The sequence below is a fragment of the Rosa rugosa genome, chromosome 4, assembly GCF_958449725.1.
Source record: "Rosa rugosa chromosome 4, drRosRugo1.1, whole genome shotgun sequence".
Classification (NCBI taxonomy): domain Eukaryota; kingdom Viridiplantae; phylum Streptophyta; class Magnoliopsida; order Rosales; family Rosaceae; genus Rosa; species Rosa rugosa.
The window spans coordinates 9,774,817-9,797,440 of NC_084823.1; the positions used below are offsets into that span (position 1 = coordinate 9,774,817).

The 22,624-nt window shown below is 39.1% G+C and overlaps 2 protein-coding genes across 3 annotated transcripts; both read left to right on the forward strand.

Annotated features, from left to right (window-relative positions):
• The first annotated feature begins 1,510 nt into the window (after positions 1-1,510).
• On the forward strand, positions 1,511-3,001 carry LOC133744304 (uncharacterized). Its single transcript, XM_062172438.1, has one exon. It carries the CDS (start codon positions 1,511-1,513, stop codon positions 2,999-3,001), a length of 1,491 nt encoding a protein of 496 aa, XP_062028422.1.
• Positions 3,002-7,227: 4,226 nt separating this feature from the next.
• On the forward strand, positions 7,228-10,515 carry LOC133742845 (uncharacterized). Of its 2 annotated transcripts, none has more exons than XM_062170527.1 (5): positions 7,228-7,729; positions 7,803-8,031; positions 8,123-8,215; positions 8,318-8,429; positions 9,658-10,515. In XM_062170527.1, exons 3-5 carry the CDS (start codon positions 8,165-8,167, stop codon positions 10,230-10,232), a joined length of 738 nt encoding a protein of 245 aa, XP_062026511.1. In that variant the 5' UTR covers positions 7,228-7,729; positions 7,803-8,031; positions 8,123-8,164; the 3' UTR covers positions 10,233-10,515. The 2 variants fall into 2 exon arrangements, with proteins under 2 accessions (XP_062026511.1, XP_062026512.1); XM_062170528.1 differs by having other exon boundaries at positions 7,230-7,729; positions 9,654-10,515.
• The last annotated feature ends 12,109 nt before the right edge of the window (positions 10,516-22,624 follow it).

The following is a 22,624-nucleotide window of genomic DNA, read 5'->3' on the forward strand; positions in this document are numbered from 1 at the left end:
TCTTAGGTTGCTGTTTGGGTTAGAATTCTTATTTTGTCTTAACAACAAGAGGTTAGAGTGATCAAAGAACCTATATGCATCAGTTTAACAACCTTAGACTGAGCAGTAACCTCAAACATTAGTTTGTAGGCATTGGAGAAAGCTAGAACAAGTTCCTGCATTATAATCACTAGTTAACTTTGAGCAACCATATCCTTTGATCTAGACCTTCATTTTAGAAACCATTTGCATGTGTTGAAAGCTTATAATGTAAGTGTTAGTATAAAATATTGTTGGCATTCCAAAACCTACTATACCAGCCGTGTGAAGTATAAGGAAGTGTGAAGTATAAGGAATTGTTTCAAAGGAAGTGTGGTGTGGACGTGTGGTTGCTTTGCTCTTTCATACGTGTTAAAGAATGAATAAATTGTTTAATTGTATTGTGGAGAAAATGCTGTCAAAAGAACAAAGCCTCGGGTCTTCTTCTCCTTCACGTGTGGCCCAAAAAGAAAATCCCTTTGTTTAATCTTATGGGGTTGAACATAGCAGACAAAGCATAAAGTTGTTGGCATATAATTATATTTGTAGACTTGCTTTTGTTGCATGCTTGAAAAGACCAAAAGCTGAAGAATGTCGTGCACCTCCATCTCCTCCACATGAACAACCTTTCTGTCGCAAAACAAGGAAAATCAATTGCATCTGGTTTTCCATTTGTTTTCTCCTTCATGGAGAACTGGTTGTCCATACACAAAAGGTGGAAGAGGACAACAACGGGCTCCATCTTTCCATCATGGAAACCTTGCTGTTAAAGAAGAGATTTCGATCTAGTCTTGCTGTTCATCTTGCTGTCCAATGATGAACACGGTTGTGGGAAGCAATTGGTTCCCATCTCGTCTTGCTGTCCACTTGATGCAATCATGAAGACCTTGCTGTCTAAGATGGAAGTGGCGAGCAAGTGCATCTGGACCTCGTGGTCTTACTCCAACCGAGCTGAAGAAACTTGGTTATTGTTCCTCCTATATATATAGGAGTTCTGTGGTTCTTCAAGTCATTGAAATCGTGTTGAGTTTCAATCCCTTGATTGTAAAAGAGTCAGACTCTTTGTTGCTCTGTTTTGTTCCATGTTGAAAACAGTTTGTGAGTCTGTCCAGTAAGGATTGCAGCAGTCATTGCAATCCCACAGTTAAATGTGTAGTCTGTCCAGTATGGATTGCAGCAGTCAGTGCAATCCCAGATTGTAAGTTAGTCAGTTCAGGAGGGATTGCCGCGGTCAGTGCAATACCTGAGTTGTAACTTTGTAATCTGTTTTGATTAGTGAATCATTGGGTTCTCAAGAGTTAGAGCCCCGCAGTGTTTTTGATCTCAATTGAGGTTTTCACTGCGTGACCAATGTTGTTGTGTTATGCATATTCTCTGTTCTTGATTATGTAGAGATTATAATCTGTCATTCTTTCTGGAGCTTGTACATCCTTGAATTTACAATTGGCATCAGAGCGGGTTCTAAAGAGTTTTAGTTGATCCGTGATCAAGGATGGAACATCAACGTGACAGAGCCTCCAGCTCCATTAACTGTCCACCATTATTTGATGGAGAAGATTACTCACAATGGAAGATTATGATGAGGGCATTTCTCTACTCTCAAGATGAAAATATGTGGAATATAGTAGAAATTGGTTGGGAACATCCAACCATGGCAGAAGACTCCAAGAAAGAAGAAGTGAGTTCTGCAAGAATTCCTAAGCCTAGAAAGGAATGGACAAAGGAGGAGGTTCATGACAGAAATTGTGATTTCAAGGCACGAAATTCATTATTCACAGCTCTATCCAAGAAGGAGAGAATGAGAATCAGCCACTGTGACACTGCCAAACAAGCATGGGATCTTCTCCAAGTCACCTATGAAGGTAATAAAAAGGTTAGAGGGCAGAAACTTCAACGACTAGTTTTGGAATTTGAGAATATGTCAATGACTGAAGATGAATCAATCGACGACTTTCATGCTCGGCTTCTCAATGTGACAAGTCAATGTCGGAGCTTGGATGATCCATTTGAGGAGCACCGAATTGTCAAGAAGCTTCTTAGGTCTCTTCCTTCAAAATTCCAGGCCAAACAGATTGCCATTGAGGAGGCTCAGGATCTAGATACCTACACTCTTGACGAACTGGTGGGAAATCTCAAAACTTTTGAGATGAGACTCAAACCGGATAAAAAGGTAAAAGATGTTGCTTTTTCTTCCATTAATGATAAAGATGATATTGTTGATGATTCTATGGATTTAACTTTGTTGACAAAAGAGTTTAAAAATTTTCTGAATGATAAAAACTCATTTGGAAACACCTCAAGAAACTTTTCTGACACAAAGAGAGGTCAAGAATTTGAGAATCGTTTTGATAAAAATTCAAAGTTTGCCAAATTTGCTCAAAAGAAAAGTTTTCCTGACAAACCTAAATGCTATGAATGTGGTGGAATTGGACATTTTGCTGCTAACTGTGGTAACAGGAGATATAATTCACGTGGCGACAAAGCTTTAAAATCCACATGGAGTGATAGTGATGAAGGATCTCAATCGGATTCTGAAGAGGTAAATCTTGCTCTTACTTCTTCCCTTAATATTGATTTATCCGATGAGTCTGATATTGAAGTTGAAGCTTTTGATGAGGAGACGAATGAAAAGTATAAGCAATTGTACAATGCTTCAAAAATTGTTCTTAAGAAAAATTTCAAACTTAAGGAAGAAATTGAGTCATTAAGAAAAGAAAAAAATGAATCTGAGCTAAATTTTGATTCTTGCTTGAAAGAATGGGAAGAAGAGCGTACTGACCTTGTTGATAAGATTAAAGTTTTGCAGGGTGAGGTCAAGTCTCAAGATTGGGACAAGGAACATGATGATCTTATTAACAAGATCAAAATCTTGCAGGTTGAAGTTAAGGCTCAGTCTACTCTAAATATTTCACTAACATTTGAAAATGAAAAATTGCAGGATGAGCTATCTAAAGTCAGGAAAGCTTCAACAAATTCTCTATAGGGTCGGAAAAGGTCTCTAGGATGATTGGCTTTGGTAAAGCTCATTCTAACAAAGAAGGATTAAGGTATGAAGGTGAGTCATGCAAGCCCTTGACCTTTGTAAAAAGTCTGGATTGTGAAAATTCTTTGGGTCAGTCATAAACTTTAAATGACAATGATTCTGATCCTAAGTTGTCCAGAAGATCAAAACCAAATTTAGACTTCCAAACCCATCAGAGAGTTGCTCAGGTAAGTTCTAACAAGCACACATGCGTGCATCAGCCTAGATATGTTCACAACCCCAAAAGGTTCATTCCCACTTGTCATCATTGTGGTAAAATAGGGCACATTCGTCCTAGATGTAATTTGCTCCGCAGGGAATCTCAAAAATGCAGGAAACAGAAGGAACTCAGCTCTACAGCTTCTTTACAAGCTGAGTTGAAAGAACATCTGAAGTTGATAAACAGGATTGCAGTGTGTATTGCAATCCCCAAAGAGCAGAATTTGAAGCAGAAGCAAATTTGGATTAAAAAAGGTTCTAATAATTGTCTTTCTGCTCATATGGATAAACTTGATAACATGTTTGAACTTGCTTCTGTTCCTATTAAACACAAATTCGCTGATTCGGTTACTAAGTCCTTAGACACAGCTCGATTTGAATCTCTTAGAAGCGACATTGGTGGGTGCTTTAAGTATTGATACTCTCACTTCACTTGATCCTTTCTGCATGCATTCATATTGTATGATCTCATTGTAGTATAAGTGCATTGCTCTTTTTATTTCTGTATTTTTTATTTTTCTGGTTTCTGGAGAATCAGGATTGCATGTGTGGTTTGTATCCCGAAGTGTCTGACAGATTCATTTAAACTTAGATTGACAAGGTTTCTACTCCCTTCCTTAAATATGAGTGTGATGAGATGATTAGCATGTTTTGAACTTGTTCTTGCATCACTGTGTAATCTCGAACATGATCAACATATTCTCTATCACTTTGTATGATCACATGCACACATACTCCTTGTGGTGGTAAGTAATATTCTTGGTTGACTTGTTCTGTCCACACATATGAAGTTGTTAAAATGTTATTATTGCTCCTAGTTAAAAAGGTACAATATATTTGGAGCATGGCCAGGCTATTCCCAAAGTAAACAGGCCTTGGTCGTGACGAACGATATAAGGATTGGGAAGAAAAGGGAATGGTTTGGTCACCCCGGTGGTATGTAAAACTATTGACTCGAGTTGATGTGTCCTTTGGGATGTCCTTGTTACATCTAGTACCCTAAAGTCATCTGACTTGGGAGCTGCTGGCATAAAACTCATTACATGAGTCTTAGTTTTCTTGTGAAAAACTATATGTTGTGTGAAAAGGCAAAAGAAAAAAAAAAAATTTAAAAATTGTGCCCACACGGAGATATAAGGGGGAATATCTATGTTGTTAATTTATTCTCTTCGTGTGTGTGTTCTAATTTCAAGGATTCTAAGAATGTTACACACTCCATCTTGAGTTATGTTCACTTACACAACAAAGGTATAGAATACTTGATCATCTTCCAGCTTACCTTGTGGTTGTCAAAAATGGTTTAGTCATGTGACCTTATCTTGTTGCATTCATGTTTATGGTTTTGTGGTCGTACTCTTGTCTGAAAAGCTATGCAAATTGAATATGTTTTTAACTCTTGGATACAAACCCACTCATTGTGTGCTTGCATTTCATTTTTGCATCCTTCATAACATGATCCCGTTTAGGGGGAGTATTGATATTTGGACTATTTTCCTCTGATTGTTTCTTCTTGGGTTGGTGTCTCGTGAGCAACATCTACAGGTAATTCTTCTTCTACATTGCTTCCGCTACATAGTTGCCTTTGTCATTCCTAGACAAAAAGGGGGAGAAGATATTTGTTGACATTTGTTGACATTCTGTTTTGTTTTCCTGGTTTATGTTGCTTAAATTGGCTAGACTTCTTTATGGTTTGAACTAGTCGGTTAAATTGCTACTACATGGCTTATTGAATTGCAGTTTCATGTCTTGATCATAGTATTTGTTTTTCACAAAGTGTGTGATAAAGATTTCAGGAACAGAGGATTCTCAAGTACTTATTGAGGGGGAGTTGATCTAGATTATAGTAGTTTTGTTTAGGAATGCCAAAGGGGGAGATTGTTAGTATAAAATATTGTTGGCATTCCAAAACCTACTATACCAGCCATGTGAAGTATAAGGAAGTGTGAAGTATAAGCAATTGTTTCAAAGGAAGTGTGGTGTGGACGTGTGGTTGCTTTGCTCTTTCATACGTGTTAAAGAATGAATAAATTGTTTAATTGTATTGTGGAGAAAATGCTGTCAAAAGAACAAAGCCTCGGGTCTTCTTCTCCTTCACGTGTGGCCCAAAAAGAAAATCCCTTTGTTTAATCTTATGGGGTTGAACATAGCAGACAAAGCATAAAGTTGTTGGCATATAATTATATTTGTAGACTTGCTTTTGTTGCATGCTTGAAAAGACCAAAAGCTGAAGAATGTCGTGCACCTCCATCTCCTCCACATGAACAACCTTTCTGTCGCAAAACAAGGAAAATCAATTGCATCTGGTTTTCCATTTGTTTTCTCCTTCATGGAGAACTGGCTGTCCATACACAAAAGGTGGAAGAGGACAACAACGGGCTCCATCTTTCCATCATGGAAACCTTGCTGTTAAAGAAGAGATTTCGATCTAGTCTTGCTGTTCATCTTGCTGTCCAATGATGAACACGGTTGTGGGAAGCAATTGGTTCCCATCTCGTCTTGCTGTCCACTTGATGCAATCATGAAGACCTTGCTGTCTAAGATGGAAGTGGCGAGCAAGTGCATCTGGACCTCGTGGTCTTACTCCAACCGAGCTGAAGAAACTTGGTTATTGTTCCTCCTATATATATAGGAGTTCTGTGGTTCTTCAAGTCATTGAAATCGTGTTGAGTTTCAATCCCTTGATTGTAAAAGAGTCAGACTCTTTGTTGCTCTGTTTTGTTCCATGTTGAAAACAGTTTGTGAGTCTGTCCAGTAAGGATTGCAGCAGTCATTGCAATCCCACAGTTAAATGTGTAGTCTGTCCAGTAAGGATTGCAGCAGTCAGTGCAATCCCAGATTGTAAGTTAGTCAGTTCAGGAGGGATTGCCGCGGTCAGTGCAATACCTGAGTTGTAACTTTGTAATCTGTTTTGATTAGTGAATCATTGGGTTCTCAAGAGTTAGAGCCCCGCATTGTTTTTGATCTCAATTGAGGTTTTCACTGCGTGACCAATGTTGTTGTGTTATGCATATTCTCTGTTCTTGATTATGTAGAGATTATAATCTGTCATTCTTTCTGGAGTATTTACAGTAAGCTTGATATTTGTACAGTTTCATACAATTTCATGTAAGATTCAGTGGTTAATTTTGAGGCTAAAAACAGAGGTCTGCAATCTGTTGTTTTTGATCCAGTTTTCTTTTTACTAAAAACTGTACATTTCGGCTGGGTAATTGAAGTTGGTGTCTTCATGAAAGTTTCAGTAGACATCTCAAAGATCATTTCAGAATTGAAATCTCATGAAATAGACTTTTCTAGAGTAAGTTATGATTTTTTGAAGTTGAGGGTCTGCATCAGGAAATTCTTCAATTGTCACTATGTTTCTGTTTGTTTCATTTGATTTCAGTAGTTTACTTTATTCAAACTTGTTCATAAGCTGAACATAGGCATTCTTAACTTTCCAACAAAACTTATGACACCACAAAGCGACCGGAGTCAAATGGTGAGTTGATCCAATGTTTGTCAACCTGTGTACTTGCAAATACAAAACATGCCACTCCTATAATAAAGTGTTGGTAATTGTACTGCCTGATCTCAAATCAATTGATAATAGTCCTATTGTTTTTTCTATGGTTGACTTTCTTTCATTTAATTATTTTCTCCTTTTTTTTTGTATTTTCTTTTCTAAAGTAATTTCTGTATAAGAAATTGGAGAACTGGGAAAGAAATAAGCAGCGAGCTGGTATGTTTATCATTTTGTTGTTTGTTTGAAATCTTTCCAGCTTCATACTGGTGCTGCACTCACACAATTCACTTTGAAAGATAGGTGTCTGTTTTTGCTTATTGATTATATGATCATTTACAATATTATGCTTATTGTTATAGCATTTGATGATTTAAAGTTGGTATAATAGTTGATTCAAGCTACTGTACAGTTATGAATGAAAAGAGGAAAGTGACATATTTGTTTATTATATGCAGGAACATAATTTTCATTATTGTTATGGCATTTGATGATTTAAAGTTGGTATAATTGTTGATCTTTGTTACTTTACAGTCATTTGTAAGAGGAAAGTGAGATATTTGTTTAATATATGCAGGAATGTCTAATGAACGCATGGATTTCCAATTGGATGATGATGTCATCGCATCGCTGAATGACCGTGTCCAATATGATGATAGTGAAACTCAGGATGTAGGTCGTTTGTTTGTGAATGAACGAACAACAAGTCCCCAAAACAGAAATAGTGGAGCTAATGAGAGTAATAAGAAAAATACAAAGGGAAAACCATTATTAAATGGGGTGTGAATGGAGTACGAGAAAGAGTTAAGTGGGGAAAATGTGGTGCACCAGTGTGGCCGAGGGATAAGTGTGCACACTACTCAAAATTCATTGGTAGTCTAGCGGCTGATTGTGGATATTACCCTATTGACGTCCAGGATTGGCGGCACTTTGAGGAGGATGTCCATAGCAAGGCATGGACACGTATTGAGGTAGGAAAAAAGACCATTTAGTTTTTCAGATTTTTCAATTAGTTTGTAGTGATTGTATTTGGACTAAATGCAGGGGACAATTGATTGGACAGACCAAGCAACTTCCACTAAAAGATCCAAAATCAAGTCGTATGCATTTGAAAGACTTGCAGATCGCTGGAAGCAACACAAGTCAAATCTGAAAAAAAGTGTTTTGGTTACCTAATCAAGGGACTGCTGACCGTTTTAGGTGCCCTTATGCTGCCATTGACAGAGATCAATGGGTAAGGTGGGTTTCTCACTTGGATGAAGAGGATACTCAGGTAATGTAAAACATGTACGTGTGTGTCAAACAATAAGTTTGAATTGACTCCATATGAACAAAGTAATCTGATATTTACGTGATCTTAACAGACCAAGGCTGCTATAAATGTTAGTAATTGCTCGCAACGGGTAATGCATCATAGTACTGGCACAAGAACCTTTCCAGCAGTTGTTTATGAATGGGTGAGTATTTTAGTATGAATATTATCTATTTTTAGGTTTACCTGTTATTATTGCATAAATTTCCCTACAAGTGATGAATACTTTATATATCATGAAACGCAGCAACTTGAGAATGGGGTTGAGGAGGAACCTGATAGGCTAGAAATATTCAAGTTGACACATCGTAAGAAGGGGAAAAAAAATGAGTGTAGATGCTGCATCTACCAAAGCAGTGGTGAGTATCTGGTCCTATAGTTTGAAAATTATTGTTCTTGTTGTGTGGTACAGGTTTTTGCTATTTTTTTTTTCTTATGTGAATCCATGTGAAATTTGTAGTGCATAGTTTGTGGACCATGTACAGCTTTGGTGCAGAGTTTGTGTGCAAGAATATATTTTTTTGTTTTTGTTTTTTACTTGAATGCATGATCTCAGGATTCTAAATTTAGCTTCTTATGATCCGACTGCTTGAACATCCGTACGTATACATGTCTTGTAGAGGTATTCAAGTTATACTTCCTAGGTTCCATCATTTGCATATTCGTGGACTGAAGAGAAAGAAACAAAGAGTATGGTAGCTCTCCTAGAGTTCAGGAAATTAACTAACTATATATCACATGTCTTTGCATGAGTACTTGCATTTCTTAGTTACTGCTGACACCTTTTGCCTCTTCTTGGTAACAAGAGAAAATGTAAACACTTTCTGGTCTGGATATAGCCTTGACATGTAAGATTGTAAGATAAACTTTAAAAGATTAAGTTGCTCACAAAATCTCTAGTGCAGATGCCGATACCACATAGTTTTTTTATTCTCAAGTAGCTGCATCATACGGTTGCAAAATGCAAATATTATGTTTTGTCATGTACACGCATGTATCTAGATAAGATATGTTTTGGCATTCATTGTGTGTGTTGGTAGCAAATTAGATATGTGAGGTACGAACTTGACCATACAAAACTATGACATGCATGTACATCATAAACCCCATTTTTCATTTTCATTAGCTTCTGGTTCTTTCAATGAGTTTCCTGAAAATATGCCTCTGTGTACTTAGGATAAGTAATTGTACACCATGTGCCAAATAGTTTAAAAGCAATCGTACAATTACGAATTTCAGTACCACCTTATAGAACAACGATATCCATACATGATTATTTTGCCTTGTCTTTAGCTGTTGCTTGAGTAAGTTGGAGTTGGTTCTTATTATGTTTTTGTTTTTTTTTTGTTTTTCACTTCTATTATTCATGACAAACTGCTGATGCATGTTCCAACTGATCTCATCCTACTTTGAGTTTGGTTCTTATGTACACTATATGCATTACACAATACGTACCCAGTTCAGTTTTGTTGGCCAGCTGTGGTTTTTAGAACATCTCACTTTTCCATAGTACATTCCATATAATTATGATTGGACTGATGGTTTATGAATTGAATGCTTTATAATTTCAAACTTGAATGCAGCAAGATTTGGAAAAAGCTGAAGAGGAGAGAAGGAATTTGAATGTTGAAATAACTCCACAAGTTAGAGAAGATATCTATGCAGAGGTTCTTGGGGTAGAGAAGCGTAACCGAGTGAGGGGTCTTGGAGCGGGTGTCTGCTGGCGTGATGTTCCATATGTTCATATCGAGAAAAGAGGTGTTTCAAGCATTGTGGAAGCATTGACAGCAACAATTCAAGAACAACGCATGGAGACCGCAAGATTGAGGAGTGAAGCTGAAAAAGAGAGAATTGAAGCTGCCCAAAGGGAGGAAAGAATTAGGAAGGAAGCTGCTGACCTGGACAAAAAGTTCACAGCCCAAATGGAGCAGTTTAAGAAACAGCAAGAGGCAATGATGGCAAGGAAGGTGAAGCAACTAGCAATACTTGAAATGGGTAGATGGATGAAAGAAGCTGGTTTTTCGGGGATTGACACAGCATCACAAGTAGATATTGAGCCAATGACTAAAGGTAGTAGACCCGTGATCCCAACCCCAGCCATCACTGATAGTGTATATCGCCCTGAAATACCTCAAACTGTTCCAGAATCGCAGCGGAATTGAGCTGGTTAGTTTTACCTTATGTAGATGTCATTTCCTGACTTTGATGGTTTTGTTTTTGTCTACTTTGAGTTAATCCTCAAAGCTCCATCAAAATTATGTTCTTGGCCAAGGATTTTGTTGTTCAAAGGGGGAAAATCTTAGTCATATTCCACCTTGAACAACACTGTATTCTGGAAAACATCCTTGTTTTTTGTATGCCAAGAATTTGTTTAAGGTATGAAGTAGCTAGATGTCCTTTTTGTATGCCAAGAAATGTAAAAAAAGATCTTGCTGGCATGGCCAGTTTGTATATATTGGTTTCTTTCTCAATGATATATAGTTGGATTAAAACAATGATGACAGGTTGGGAATGTAAATTTTATATATTTTTGAGTTATTGTGGATGAGTTTATTTTTGTTGGGAAAAATTTGTTTGGCTCCAATTTTGCTGCAGTTGGTCAACAGTCTCTTTTCTTGCGCGGGCGTGCCAGCACCGTTCGGGTGCGGTCGTCGGGGGTGTCCCTTGACCTGACTTCTATCAAGCGATTGTAGACGAGGAGAGCACCAACCTCGTCGCGGGATTCTTTCTGCCTCGTGGTGAGGACTTTGCTGAAGTTTCTTCTTGTTAACACAATCGATACTCAATATTGTAGATCGAGCAGAGCGACATCACCGGGAAATGTTGAGATCTTGCTAAAGCGTGACTTTAGCTTGGCTGGGTTGCTAGGGCGTTACCCTTGCTTGGCTGGTTCTGTAACCGTTGTGGTCGCGGCACCACCGGGAAATGTTGAGATCTTGCTAAAGCGTGACTTTAGCTTGGCTGGGTTGCTAGGGCGTTACCCTTGCTTGGCTGGTTCTGTAACCGTTGTGGTCGCGGCACTACCGTCGGCTTCCGAGGAGACTAGGACCGAAGCACGTTGACAGAGGGTTTGGTGGCACTGAAAGTCGGCTTCTGAGAAGACTAGGACTAGGAGTGAGATCACCGGTAAGAGAAAGAGAAGGAGAGGAGTTGCTCTTAGAGAGGTTTGCTCTAGAGAGAACTTAGATCATCTTAGAGATGTTGTTGTTGAATGTGAATGTGTGTGTTAGAATGAGAGGAGAAGGTGTTTATATAGGGAAGAAAAAGAAGAGTGAAATGATGAGTGGAAGAAAAATAATGAAAGTAGATCTAAGTTCACTTGTAAAATATGGAAAAGATAGAGAAAAGATGAAATGAAAGCAAAGCATGAAGGTGCAGCAACATGGAAGTGGTGATGATCTATTAAAGAGATTGTAGAAGAAAAATATATCCAAGGAAAAAGAGAAAAGCATCTAGCTTTCTTCATGTGGGTAGGAAACATGAACATGTGAATATTGAGCTGGTTTTAGGTCAGTTTCTGCCCCTTTATTCCTTCAATTATTTCTCCAACAAGACTTCATTATATGCCTTCGACTTCTTCATATGAAATGTTCCACTATGAGTGTAGATCATCCTGACAAATTTTCAGATTTTTATTCCATGTGGTTGGGCCGAAAATGCTGCTGGACCTCTTACAGGTCCAGTTTTCCAGTTTTGCTTCTGTAGAAAATTGGGCTGATTGTTTGAAGGTCTTCCACTCAAAAAAAGCACTTGCACTCTTCATACGAAATTATCCTTGGGCTGTCTAGAATGGATCTGGAAAGGTTCAGCACATTTCGATTTCATTTGGTTAGTCTGCCACCCCTCCTTCCTTGTCTAGCTCGGTTTTTCCTAGCCGAAGTAGGAAAATATGCTAAAGTTGACTTGTCATACTTCCATAGTAGGCTTTATTTAGCATCTAAATATATATTTCGAGCTTGTCGACAATATATAGCTTGAGCCACTGACATTGGCTCAATTTCTCCAAGACACGCCTTGTCAGGCCAAAATGTTCATTTTGGGTCCAAACAAAATTAAATGCAATTGTTTATTATTATTTGTTAATTAGCAGCTTTTTTTTTAATAGTGGGAGACAATTCACACGGACACTGTGGGAGTTAAGAACATATTTCACACAGATATCTGTGTGAATTAAGGAGCTACTTCTCACAGATGTCTGTGTGTGTTAAGAATGTATTTCACACTGAACAAGTTATTAAAATATTATTTCAATCTCACACGGATTATATAAAATTCTACTATGCATGCTGGATGACTAGTGGGACCCACTTAAAATTTCACACAGACTCTAAAAACAGTGTGAATAGAGAGCATTAGCGCCCCCTCCGAAGGCAACCGAAATTAATTTTGTGCTTGCACCGTAGATACAACCTTTTACATACTGACATCCGTGTGAAATGGTAGTATTTCACACAGATTTTAATCCGTGTGAGAAGCCCGTTTTGCTAGTAGTGGATGCCGCCTAATTTCTTCTAATCAAAGGCTGCAACTGCGGCCTGCTGCTCTCCCTCACTGTCAGCAACAGTGCATTTTCTGGGCAACTCAAATATCTCATCACTGATATGACCCAAGCATCCTATTCCATTGATGACTCCACTTTAGCATGCAATGTTTAGAACTACCAAATCCCAGAATGGCTATAAAAAAAAATCCCAAAATCCCAAGATTTCTGGTTTCTGGGTGGGAAAAAGAATGAATGGAAGCTGGATGGATGATTGAATGATTTAAAGGGAAAAACGGATATGAGAGAGAGAGAGAGAGAGAGGGAGGGAGAGAAGAAATGGATATGAGAGTAGGTGGATGATTGTTGGTGCCAATGACTAAAATATCGAATATCGAGGAAATATCGATGGTCCGGAAAATGGAAATTTCGACGGAAATATCGAGGATATATCGATATCAGTAAATAATTGAGAAAAATGACGGAAATTTGAAGAAAAACATGGAAATTTTAAATGAAACTTTTGGAGAAGTTTGTTTTATTAATTATCTACTATATTTCACAAGAAAACCTTAAATAAACAGTATTATATAGTGAGTTATAATAATTTAAAGTGAAATGGTAAATGTTAAATTGCTGACAATTCTTTAAAATTTACTTTAAACATGTCATTTTTTTTTTACTTGAAGTCGTGAAACATGAAAGTCACAACAAGCCCACAAATGAGTAAATTTGGCTCAATTTATAAGAGTAATTTTTGAAAGGTCATTATAAAAATTTTGAATCGTTGGTAAATAAAAATGTGGATGAAAAATAATAGTTGCAAGTTAGTTTGTTAGGTTCGTAGATAACAAATATATATCACAAAGTTGCGAATATGCATCAAATGCAATCATAGCAGAGTTGGTTGAGTCACTCAAGTGTATTGAGCCCACCAAGGTTCGAGCTCTGAGGACTACACTTTCACTTTTTAAATGGAATTATAGTCCAATTAAAAGTCAATCATGTGTGTGACGTGGCTGGTCAACAGGTGAGAAAATTTGCCAAATTATCGCGATATTATCGGATATTTCTCGATATTTTCCGAAATTTCCGGAAATTTCGAAAATATCGGTCGAAACTCGCTTGGAATGTTGAGGAAATTTCGGCACCCCAAAAAAACGAAATTATCGCCGAAATTTCGGCGAAAATTTCGATTTTTTAGTCCTTGGTTGGTGCGAAAATTGTGAGGGAGAAGCAGAAAATGGATGATCCGATGATCTTTTTTTTTTTGTGGATAGCTAGGGTCCAACGGGCCCAAAGGGAATGATCTGATGATCATTAATTGTAAAGGAAAAGCCAAATATATTATTGGCTTAATTATTAAAATTAATTTTAAAGATTTTTCAATCACTTATATTACTCTTGTTACGTCTATATATATTCATAATTATATAATTAAATATTATTAAATTAAATAAAAATTAAAAAGTTGACATTTTTTGTAAACTCTCATTTTAATAATTATACCTAGCCAAAACACTTTTGTCTTGCAATTTACCAAACACCTAAAAATTGTTTTTCATTCTCACAGTATTTTTAAAGACAGTTTACCAAACACCTCAGCTGCTTTCTCTCACAGCAAGTTCGGAAGCACTTCCTCTCACAGCAAGTTCGGAAGTGTTTCCTCTCACAGCACAACAATCCCAAACTAAGCCTAGACACTCTAGAAGCTCAGAAAAATTAGAAAAGTAATCCCCCCCCCCGCGGGCATCTGAAAGAAAACTTGGGCATGCAAATTGAAAGATTCAATTAATTCATAAACTTACATGCATCAATGTCAACTCCATCATTCTTAGACACTCTAGAACTCAGAAAAATGTTAGGAAAGTAATTCCCCCCCTCCCTCCCCCCCCCCCGGTTAGAAATGCGGTCTTTTTCGACCAAATTGGGTTTGGTTGTACTAGAGGTTTTATCTTATAAATTTACTATGGGTGATTCTAGTTGGACTTCCAAATTTGATATTTGGATCTTCATCTTTTTTTAATTATTAATAGACTTGTCAGCTCAGATGAAAAGATAAATAAGGACAAAGAGAGAAAAAGAAAAAAAAACATATACTCTTTTTACTTCCACGACAAACCTCGGTCAATTTTTCATTTTTCTTTCAAAGTATTTTCTTCCTACAATCTCTCATGTTTGGATGAGGGATGATACCTTAATAGAAAATTTTAATTTGTTACTGTTTCCGATCAAGTCCCGTTTATGACCTAATTACATATATATATTCAAAGTGAACAAAAAAGCTGTATATATATTTATGCCTGGGCAGTAGGGATTCCAGACATTAGATTTAATATAAACCTGCACAATCGATCTGTGGGAGTGTGAAAGATGTAACGCCCCAAACTGCACCTCACCAGCTTAAGCACGTCACAGTGCCGCGAATCTCTAAAACATAAACCGAACGCTCGATTTACATTCTAAAGATCGCTAGGCATTTTATTTGAAAAACTTTTTGTAGAAACACAGCGGAAGCTACAAATACTTTTGAGGTGAAAAACTTGAATTTGTTAAAACCTATCTCATCCGTCAAGAACTTGGATAAAAGCTAGCATGGGGTACGAATCCCTATGAAAAGAATTCAACTCATTTTGACACGAGACTAGATTTCAACAAGTCCTGAACACGAAGATTGCGAAGTATAATTCAGATTGGAAACCAAACAAAGATTTACCGAACTTGTTCCCCACACCCAGCTCCATCCGCTACTGTCCCGTCACCAGTGCACAGTACCTGCATCCATACTGTTGTAGGGGTGAGCTTTCGTCCTCGCTGCTCAACAGGAACTCTAACTCGACTAGGTTTGAAAATCAATAGACCAGTATTAGGAGCGCTCCAGTATGAAACATACTTAAACCAAATATTTTAAAAGAACGACAAACTTTATAAGAATGCTTTTTAACTCGAAAATCGATGCATGATACAAAATTGAATACGCGCGCTGAATCTTACCAGATGGCCGGTCCCATAGAGCCACTACACGACCTTACCTCAATTTACTTCATCACCAGGTAAGCGTAGCGAGAGCGTCCGCTACCTAGCTACGCACACGTACCGAGCCCGTCATTACGATCGGAATACCCGGACGACCGGCGTAACTAACCCTCCGGAGGTTTTGGGGATCGAACCCAAGGAAGTCAGAGCCACCCTTCGCCCTCAAGCCATCACACATTTTCTCACGATTTGGTTAGTATGCGTTGCATTTGAACTTAACCAAACCGTACCACTTAACATGCATCACTTAAAGAACAATATATAAGAAAACAACTAACCGAGGAGAGTCCTGAATCCCTACCTGGATTCCGATGCTTTCTCTCACGTACTCCGAGAGTTGCGAACCTTATGTTCCTCGGGTAACTGGAGTCCTAGATTCTTCAAAGTTCCACTGCTATTAACTCAGTTCCTCCAAAATCTTGATCGAACTTGCAGACTAGATACACCAGTGTGTAGAGTACGAATAGTGAATCATCTTTCACACACCACCTAAGCTAGAAGCGCTGGAGACGTTGCTGGACTCGAAGAACACGGCGGAGCCGTGGCCCTGGTGGCCCAAACGGTAGCCGGAAATTGCAGAAACTCGCCGGAGCAGTCGCTGCTTCTCACCGTCGAGTCTCCCTCCTCGTCCCGTGGATGGGCGATCAGACGCTACTGGGATGTAGGCGATGCAGAGGCGAAGGAAATGGTGGTCGGCCGTCGTCGATCGGTGGCCGGACGCCGGAGTTGTGGTCGGATTGCCTTGTGGGTCGTCCGTTTTCTCTTTCTCTCGGGCTGAGAGAGCTCGAGCTTGCTGTTTGCTCTAGAGCAATCTAGAGCCTTCATCTGATCAAGGGATATAAATACCCTAAACTCCATTCTATTTCAAGGGCTAGGATGAAGTGGTGCTTGATCAACGGTCTAGATCGCACCGTAGCATTTCTTTTCTTTTTCCATAATTATTTCAATGTTTCCCAACTTCCGAAATTCGTAAAAATTAGTTCAGATATCCGAAAAATTCCCTGAAAAATCCCACGAACTCGTCGTGTCGTGTACTTTATTTTCCAACTCTCACATTGAGGATTTCACTTTATGAAATTTTTTGAAAATTTCCTCGAGCACTTTAACTTTTATCGAAATCGATGAGTAAATTATCGAACTATTTCACTTAAGCTCGATAAATTTTTCCGGGGCTCACGGTTCCACCCCCCTTAAATAAATTTCGTCCTCGAAATTTCATGATTGGTCAAACAGTCAACCATACTTCACCTTTCATGTTGGACTCCAGTACCCACAACATTTCCAATTCCTAATTCCTTGTGGTACAACTCGACTATTTCTAGTCATACATATCGACACCGGAGCTAACATTTCTCTTTACCAAGTGTTCCTCATTTGTTACCAACAGGATACACTTTGCTCCGCTAGTTTTCACTTTTCTGTAACCACAAGACCTTTCTCATAACAACCAGAATGAGGAATTTAATCGTTTATCACTCTCCTCCAAACACTGCCATACCTGGCATTTCCATAGACAATCTATGTCTATACCAAATAAAACTGGGTAACTACCAACCCTATTACCATTATTCAATACTGCCACAGCTGGCAACTCGTAGACGATTCACGTCTCCAACCAATCCCCGCTCACAACAAGCACACCGTGATCCGGGAATTTGAGCTTAACCAGAGACATACGTAACTACCCGTAGGTATAATTATGTTCCACTCGTGGAACTCTCATTAACCAGGAACAACAAGTAGACGTTGTCGTCGCTAACATGAAATTCGCAATTCACAGTGGAGGATATCATTGTCCTCAGAAGGACAATACCCGCGAACTTGGCTGAGCATCCGTCCTTCTAGTCAAGCTATACGAGAAAAGCACGACGAAACCTAACAGCCGATTTCTAGAAGTTATTCCACGAATTGCCACGCGACAACACATTACCAATTTTTCCTCGCTACGAGCTCACTATGTAGTCGTTTATGACTACTACTTTAGCTAACGCATGCATTCCTCGAACTCGAAGGCGAAGTACTTCCTATAACTGTGTGAACAATATATCCCGTGTTAACAACATTGAATCATGTTGTCCTTCCCGCGACAACCACATGTCAACGGATTTCTTGGAACACTAACTCAGTTGCACTGACGTTCCACCTTGATAATAAGCTCCAGCAGGGGTTTCCGTCACGATTCGACGAAATTCGAGGATCACCGTTTTAGGTTTACTTCATAGAGACTGAAGCCCACACGCTTCCACGTATAGATCAGCGTCGATCTTGAAAGCTTTGTAAAAATTCGAGGAGCTTATGGTTAAGCAATTACGAACAGCATTCATAACGTACCTGTCGTCAAACATTTTTCCAGGTTGCACGCTGTTCGGACCAAAACAAGCCATGTCGCTGAAGCTGTCAGTTGCTTTTCCAGCGATGACAAGGCAACTTCCCACCTTTCATTCTGCGCTAAACTCTTCCTGGAATTTTGGTTGCTAGAAGTCCCGTAGTGTAGAGAATATCTTCCCTTACTACAATTTACGTTGAACTTGACTTTGAAGAATAAGCAACCAAAGTAACAACAAAACTTCTTTGGAAATTTCCCAAGGAAAGGGAATTAAGCTCTAAGGAACGTCAAATGATTTTTCAACACTCGATGTAAACTCTCGGAAAAAGGAAGAGAAAAGAATTGAAAAGTTTGCCCAAACAATTTGCAGCAAAAGTTTTCAAATTTTCTTCCTTGCAAGGCAGATTTGGAAAAATTATCACGACTTCAATTTCAGCCGAAACGAGGTAAAACTTTTCAGATCAGTACCCAAAAGGCTGAACACTGTTGGGTTAAAATTTCCAAAATTTCAGAATTCTGGAAGTCAAACAAAGCTGATCCCAAAGTCGCTGCCACAAAGAAGCAGCAGAACCTTGAGAAGAAAATTTCCAGTTTGGAAACTGATTTGAAGGGTTAAAAAGTTGTCACCTTTGGGTGAAATTTGTTGGAACAGTTTCCTTGATTCAAAACAATTTTTGTAAACAATTTCCAAATCACTGCAACCAGGATACATTTGTACCTGGAAAGCTTTCTCAAAACACAAGATCTTTTAAACCTTGGAAACAATTCAAGTAGGGAAAATTTCAAGGTTTAAATAACATGATTGTTAATAACGGCAGCAAAATAAGATTGCACAAAGGTGTAACCATCACCAACCAACAAAGGAAGTAAAGTCAACGTAACTATTAGTAAGGAAGAAACACTTGTAGCCCTCAAAAGATCCTTACCGGTAACGTGCATCATTGGAAGCGGTTAGAATCCGAAGACGTGCTAGCTCTCCCTTGTAGGATGCCTTGCTCTTTGGTTCATTATCGACTTCTTGACGAGTGACGAAGCCTCAAATAGACACAACACACAAACATTCCATCGCAAAGATAAAAGAGTGCGAATTATTTAGGTTATAGTCCCATAATCCTACAGGGTAACACAAAGACAGAACGAAAATCGTTCGATACGAGCTCTCACGATTAAAGTGAGTTAGACTTCCTTTCTCTCCAGCGAGTCAAAGGGCGCTAATCGAGTTGTGTCCAAACCGGAACTATATTTCGAAGTCTGCACTCCTCGAAATATATACCCTTCATTAAATCACATGCGAGCAATTCCTCCTTAAACGCGTCGGGAATCAGTAGGCGATGAGCTTTGTAATGTTCAATTGTGTCAACGATACCTATCACCCTTTCGACCGCTTCAGCTATATCTGATAGTGAAGTATACTGACGATCATCATTATAATAGTGAAGCATATGTTCCCGAATCTTGGAGTCGAAACCAAGAATGTAACTCCTTGTGACCGCTTGTCTTGATCTCGTACGACCAGCCTTCCTCTTCTCCTGAAGGCCGCGAGTGAATAAGCAGGTATACTGACCCACAGTCCAGTCCTCCTGCAGTAAGTCGGCTGCAAAAGGCTCTGCTGGAGGCTGCACTTGTCCCCAAGGTGGCCAATCTGAAGGTGCCTGAAAATTAACCGAGGGACCACTAGCTGTAGATCCATTTTCTGGACCCGTCAATGAACTCACTTCTTCTGGATCTTCATCATCATTCACTTCCTCTACTTCCTATGGCTCTTCTTCATCAGACGACATTGTCAAGCTGAAATGAAAAACAACTTTCAATACCACAATTTCATTCAACAAAATCGGACTTGTAGTCCCATGCTGCAATCATTGCAATCCGAAACCAACAATTCCACAACTCAATTAAATAACCAACCACATTTCACATTTCAACAATTTCCAACATCAATCACCTTCCCATATACTCAAGTTTGTCGTTCACATACCTTGCTCCTTTTATTTTACCTCATACTGGGCTCTCAACTTTGCCGCGGTCTGTGCACTGTGGAGGAGCTTTGGGTAGCAATACTCAAAATAGCATACACAATAATTGGGCTTGATCAAATTTAGAAAACAGAAGCAAACACTGGCAACATTTCAATGAACAGGATTCACTTAATAACACAACAAATGGGTACACACGGTTTGAGAGTGAATCCATCAATCAATTCAGCACAATGTATAAACACATAACAGTTGGACTTGAAAGAATTTAGGACAATTCACCACAATTGAGTCTGTGGAAGCAACCAAATAAACTAGACTCGACAAAATACCCAAAGAGGAAATAATTACCAAGCCCAACATTTATAGCAATGAGCACAATTTAACGAACCGGATTCATTGAACAAAACGATGGCAAACAACCGAATCAGTAAATGAATTCCACAATATAACAACATGCAAAAGGAATAGAAAACCGAGCAAACACAAGTTCAATTTCAAGGACAAGTCGGAACATAAGTCAACCTTTCGAAGAAAGGATAACGACTTTCGGATTAAGGGATCCAAAGGAAGAACAACAATAGTTCCGACCAACAAGAAGTCAAAGTTCGGGGAATAACTCTAGAGTCATTTATTTGTCGCAAGTTGTATTCAGAAATTAACAACTTTCAACCTCGGTATGCATTAGGGGATCCGGTGGCCAGTCGGGCCCTAAACCGAGTGAAGAGTTGTAATTATATGAACACACACGAGCAACAACCCTTTCACAACTAGGGAGAGAACCGGAACTCCATGGTAAAGGAACTTCTAAAATCTCCCACGTAACGGGAAAACACGACTCTAGACGAACCTCAAAACACGGTTTAAATCAGTGTAAGGTTTTGTTCAAAAACCTCAAATGTAAAAACCACGATAAAGTTAAATAACGTTTTCCGCCAAGACTTCCCTTTTCGGTCAAAAGCGTCTTTCTGACAAAACACATTTCAACGGCGGTACGGGTTTAAGCACGTAAATAGTAAACACCGAAATCCAATTGAACAGTAACAGGAAGTCAATCTTTTTGCCAAATCGCCTTTCAAAGCACTTTAGCTTTTGGCACCCTTTTTTTTTTTTTTTTTTCGAAATCTCTTTTCGGAATCACCTTTAAAATCAGCTCGTGAACCTTATTTTCGAAATCCTTTTTCCGAAAACTTCCTCGAACGTTTCAAAACTCGGTCTTAAAAACCGAAGTCAAACCTTTTCAAACGTTAGATAAAAATTCTAACAACTTTTCAAGTCAAAGGTTCGAAACACGTTCTCGACAAGCGTTTCTCAAGTCAATCTTTTAACAGGATTTGAAAATTTTTCACGAGCCAGCAGAACTTTTTCGGGTATCAGAGGTTTTTAAATTGTTGAAATCGGAAACTCGGAAGCATTGCTCTGATACCACTTTCTGTAACGCCCCAAACTGCACCTCACCAGCTTAAGCACGTCACAGTGCCGCGAATCTCTAAAACATAAACCGAACGCTCGATTTACATTCTAAAGATCGCTAGGAATTTTATTTGAAAAACTTTTTGTAGAAACACAGCGGAAGCTACAAATACTTTTGAGGTGAAAAACTTGAATTTGTTAAAACCTATCTCATCCGTCCAGAACTTGGATAAAAGCTAGCATGGGGTACGAATCCCTATGAAAAGAATTCAACTCACTTTGAGACGAGACTAGATTTCAACAAGTCCTGAACACGAAGATTGCGAAGTATAATTCAGATTGTAAAACCAAACAAAGATTTACCGAACTTGTTCCGCACACCCAGCTCCATCCGCTACTGTCCCGTCACCAGTGCACAGTACCTGCATCCATACTGTTGTAGGGGTGAGCTTTCGTCCTCGCTGCTCAACAGGAACTCTAACTCGACTAGGTTTGAAAATCAATAGACCAGTATTGGGAGCGCTCCAGTATGAAACATACTTAAACCAAATATTTTAAAAGAACGACACACTTTATAAGAATGCTTTTTAACTCGAAAATCGATGCATGATACAAAATTGAATACGCGCGCTGAATCTTACCAGATGGCCGGTCCCATAGAGCCACTACACGACCTTACCTCAATTTACTTCATCACCAGGTAAGCGTAGCGAGAGCGTCCGCTACCTAGCTACGCACACGTACCGAGCCCGTCATTACGACCGGAATACCCGGACGACCGGCGTAACTAACCCTCCGGAGGTTTTGGGGATCGAACCCAAGGAAGTCAGAGCCACCCTTCGCCCTCAAGCCATCACACATTTTCTCACGATTTGGTTAGTATGTGTTGCATTTGAACTTAACCAAACCGTACCACTTAACATGCATCACTTAAAGAACAATATATAAGAAAACAACTAACCGAGGAGAGTCCTGAATCCCTACCTGGATTCCGATGCTTTCTCTCACGTACTCCGAGAGTTGCGAACCTTATGTTCCTCGGGTAACTGGAGTCCTAGATTCTTCAAAGTTCCACTGCTATTAACTCAGTTCCTCCAAAATCTTGATCGAACTTGCAGACTAGATACACCAGCGTGTAGAGTACGAATAGTGAATCATCTTTCACACACCACCTAAGCTAGAAGCGCTGGAGACGTTGCTGGACTCGAAGAACACGGCGGAGCCGTGGCCCTGGTGGCCCAAACGGTAGCCGGAAATTGCAGAAACTCGCCGGAGCAGTCGCTGCTTCTCACCGTCAAGTCTCCCTCCTCGTCCCGTGGATGG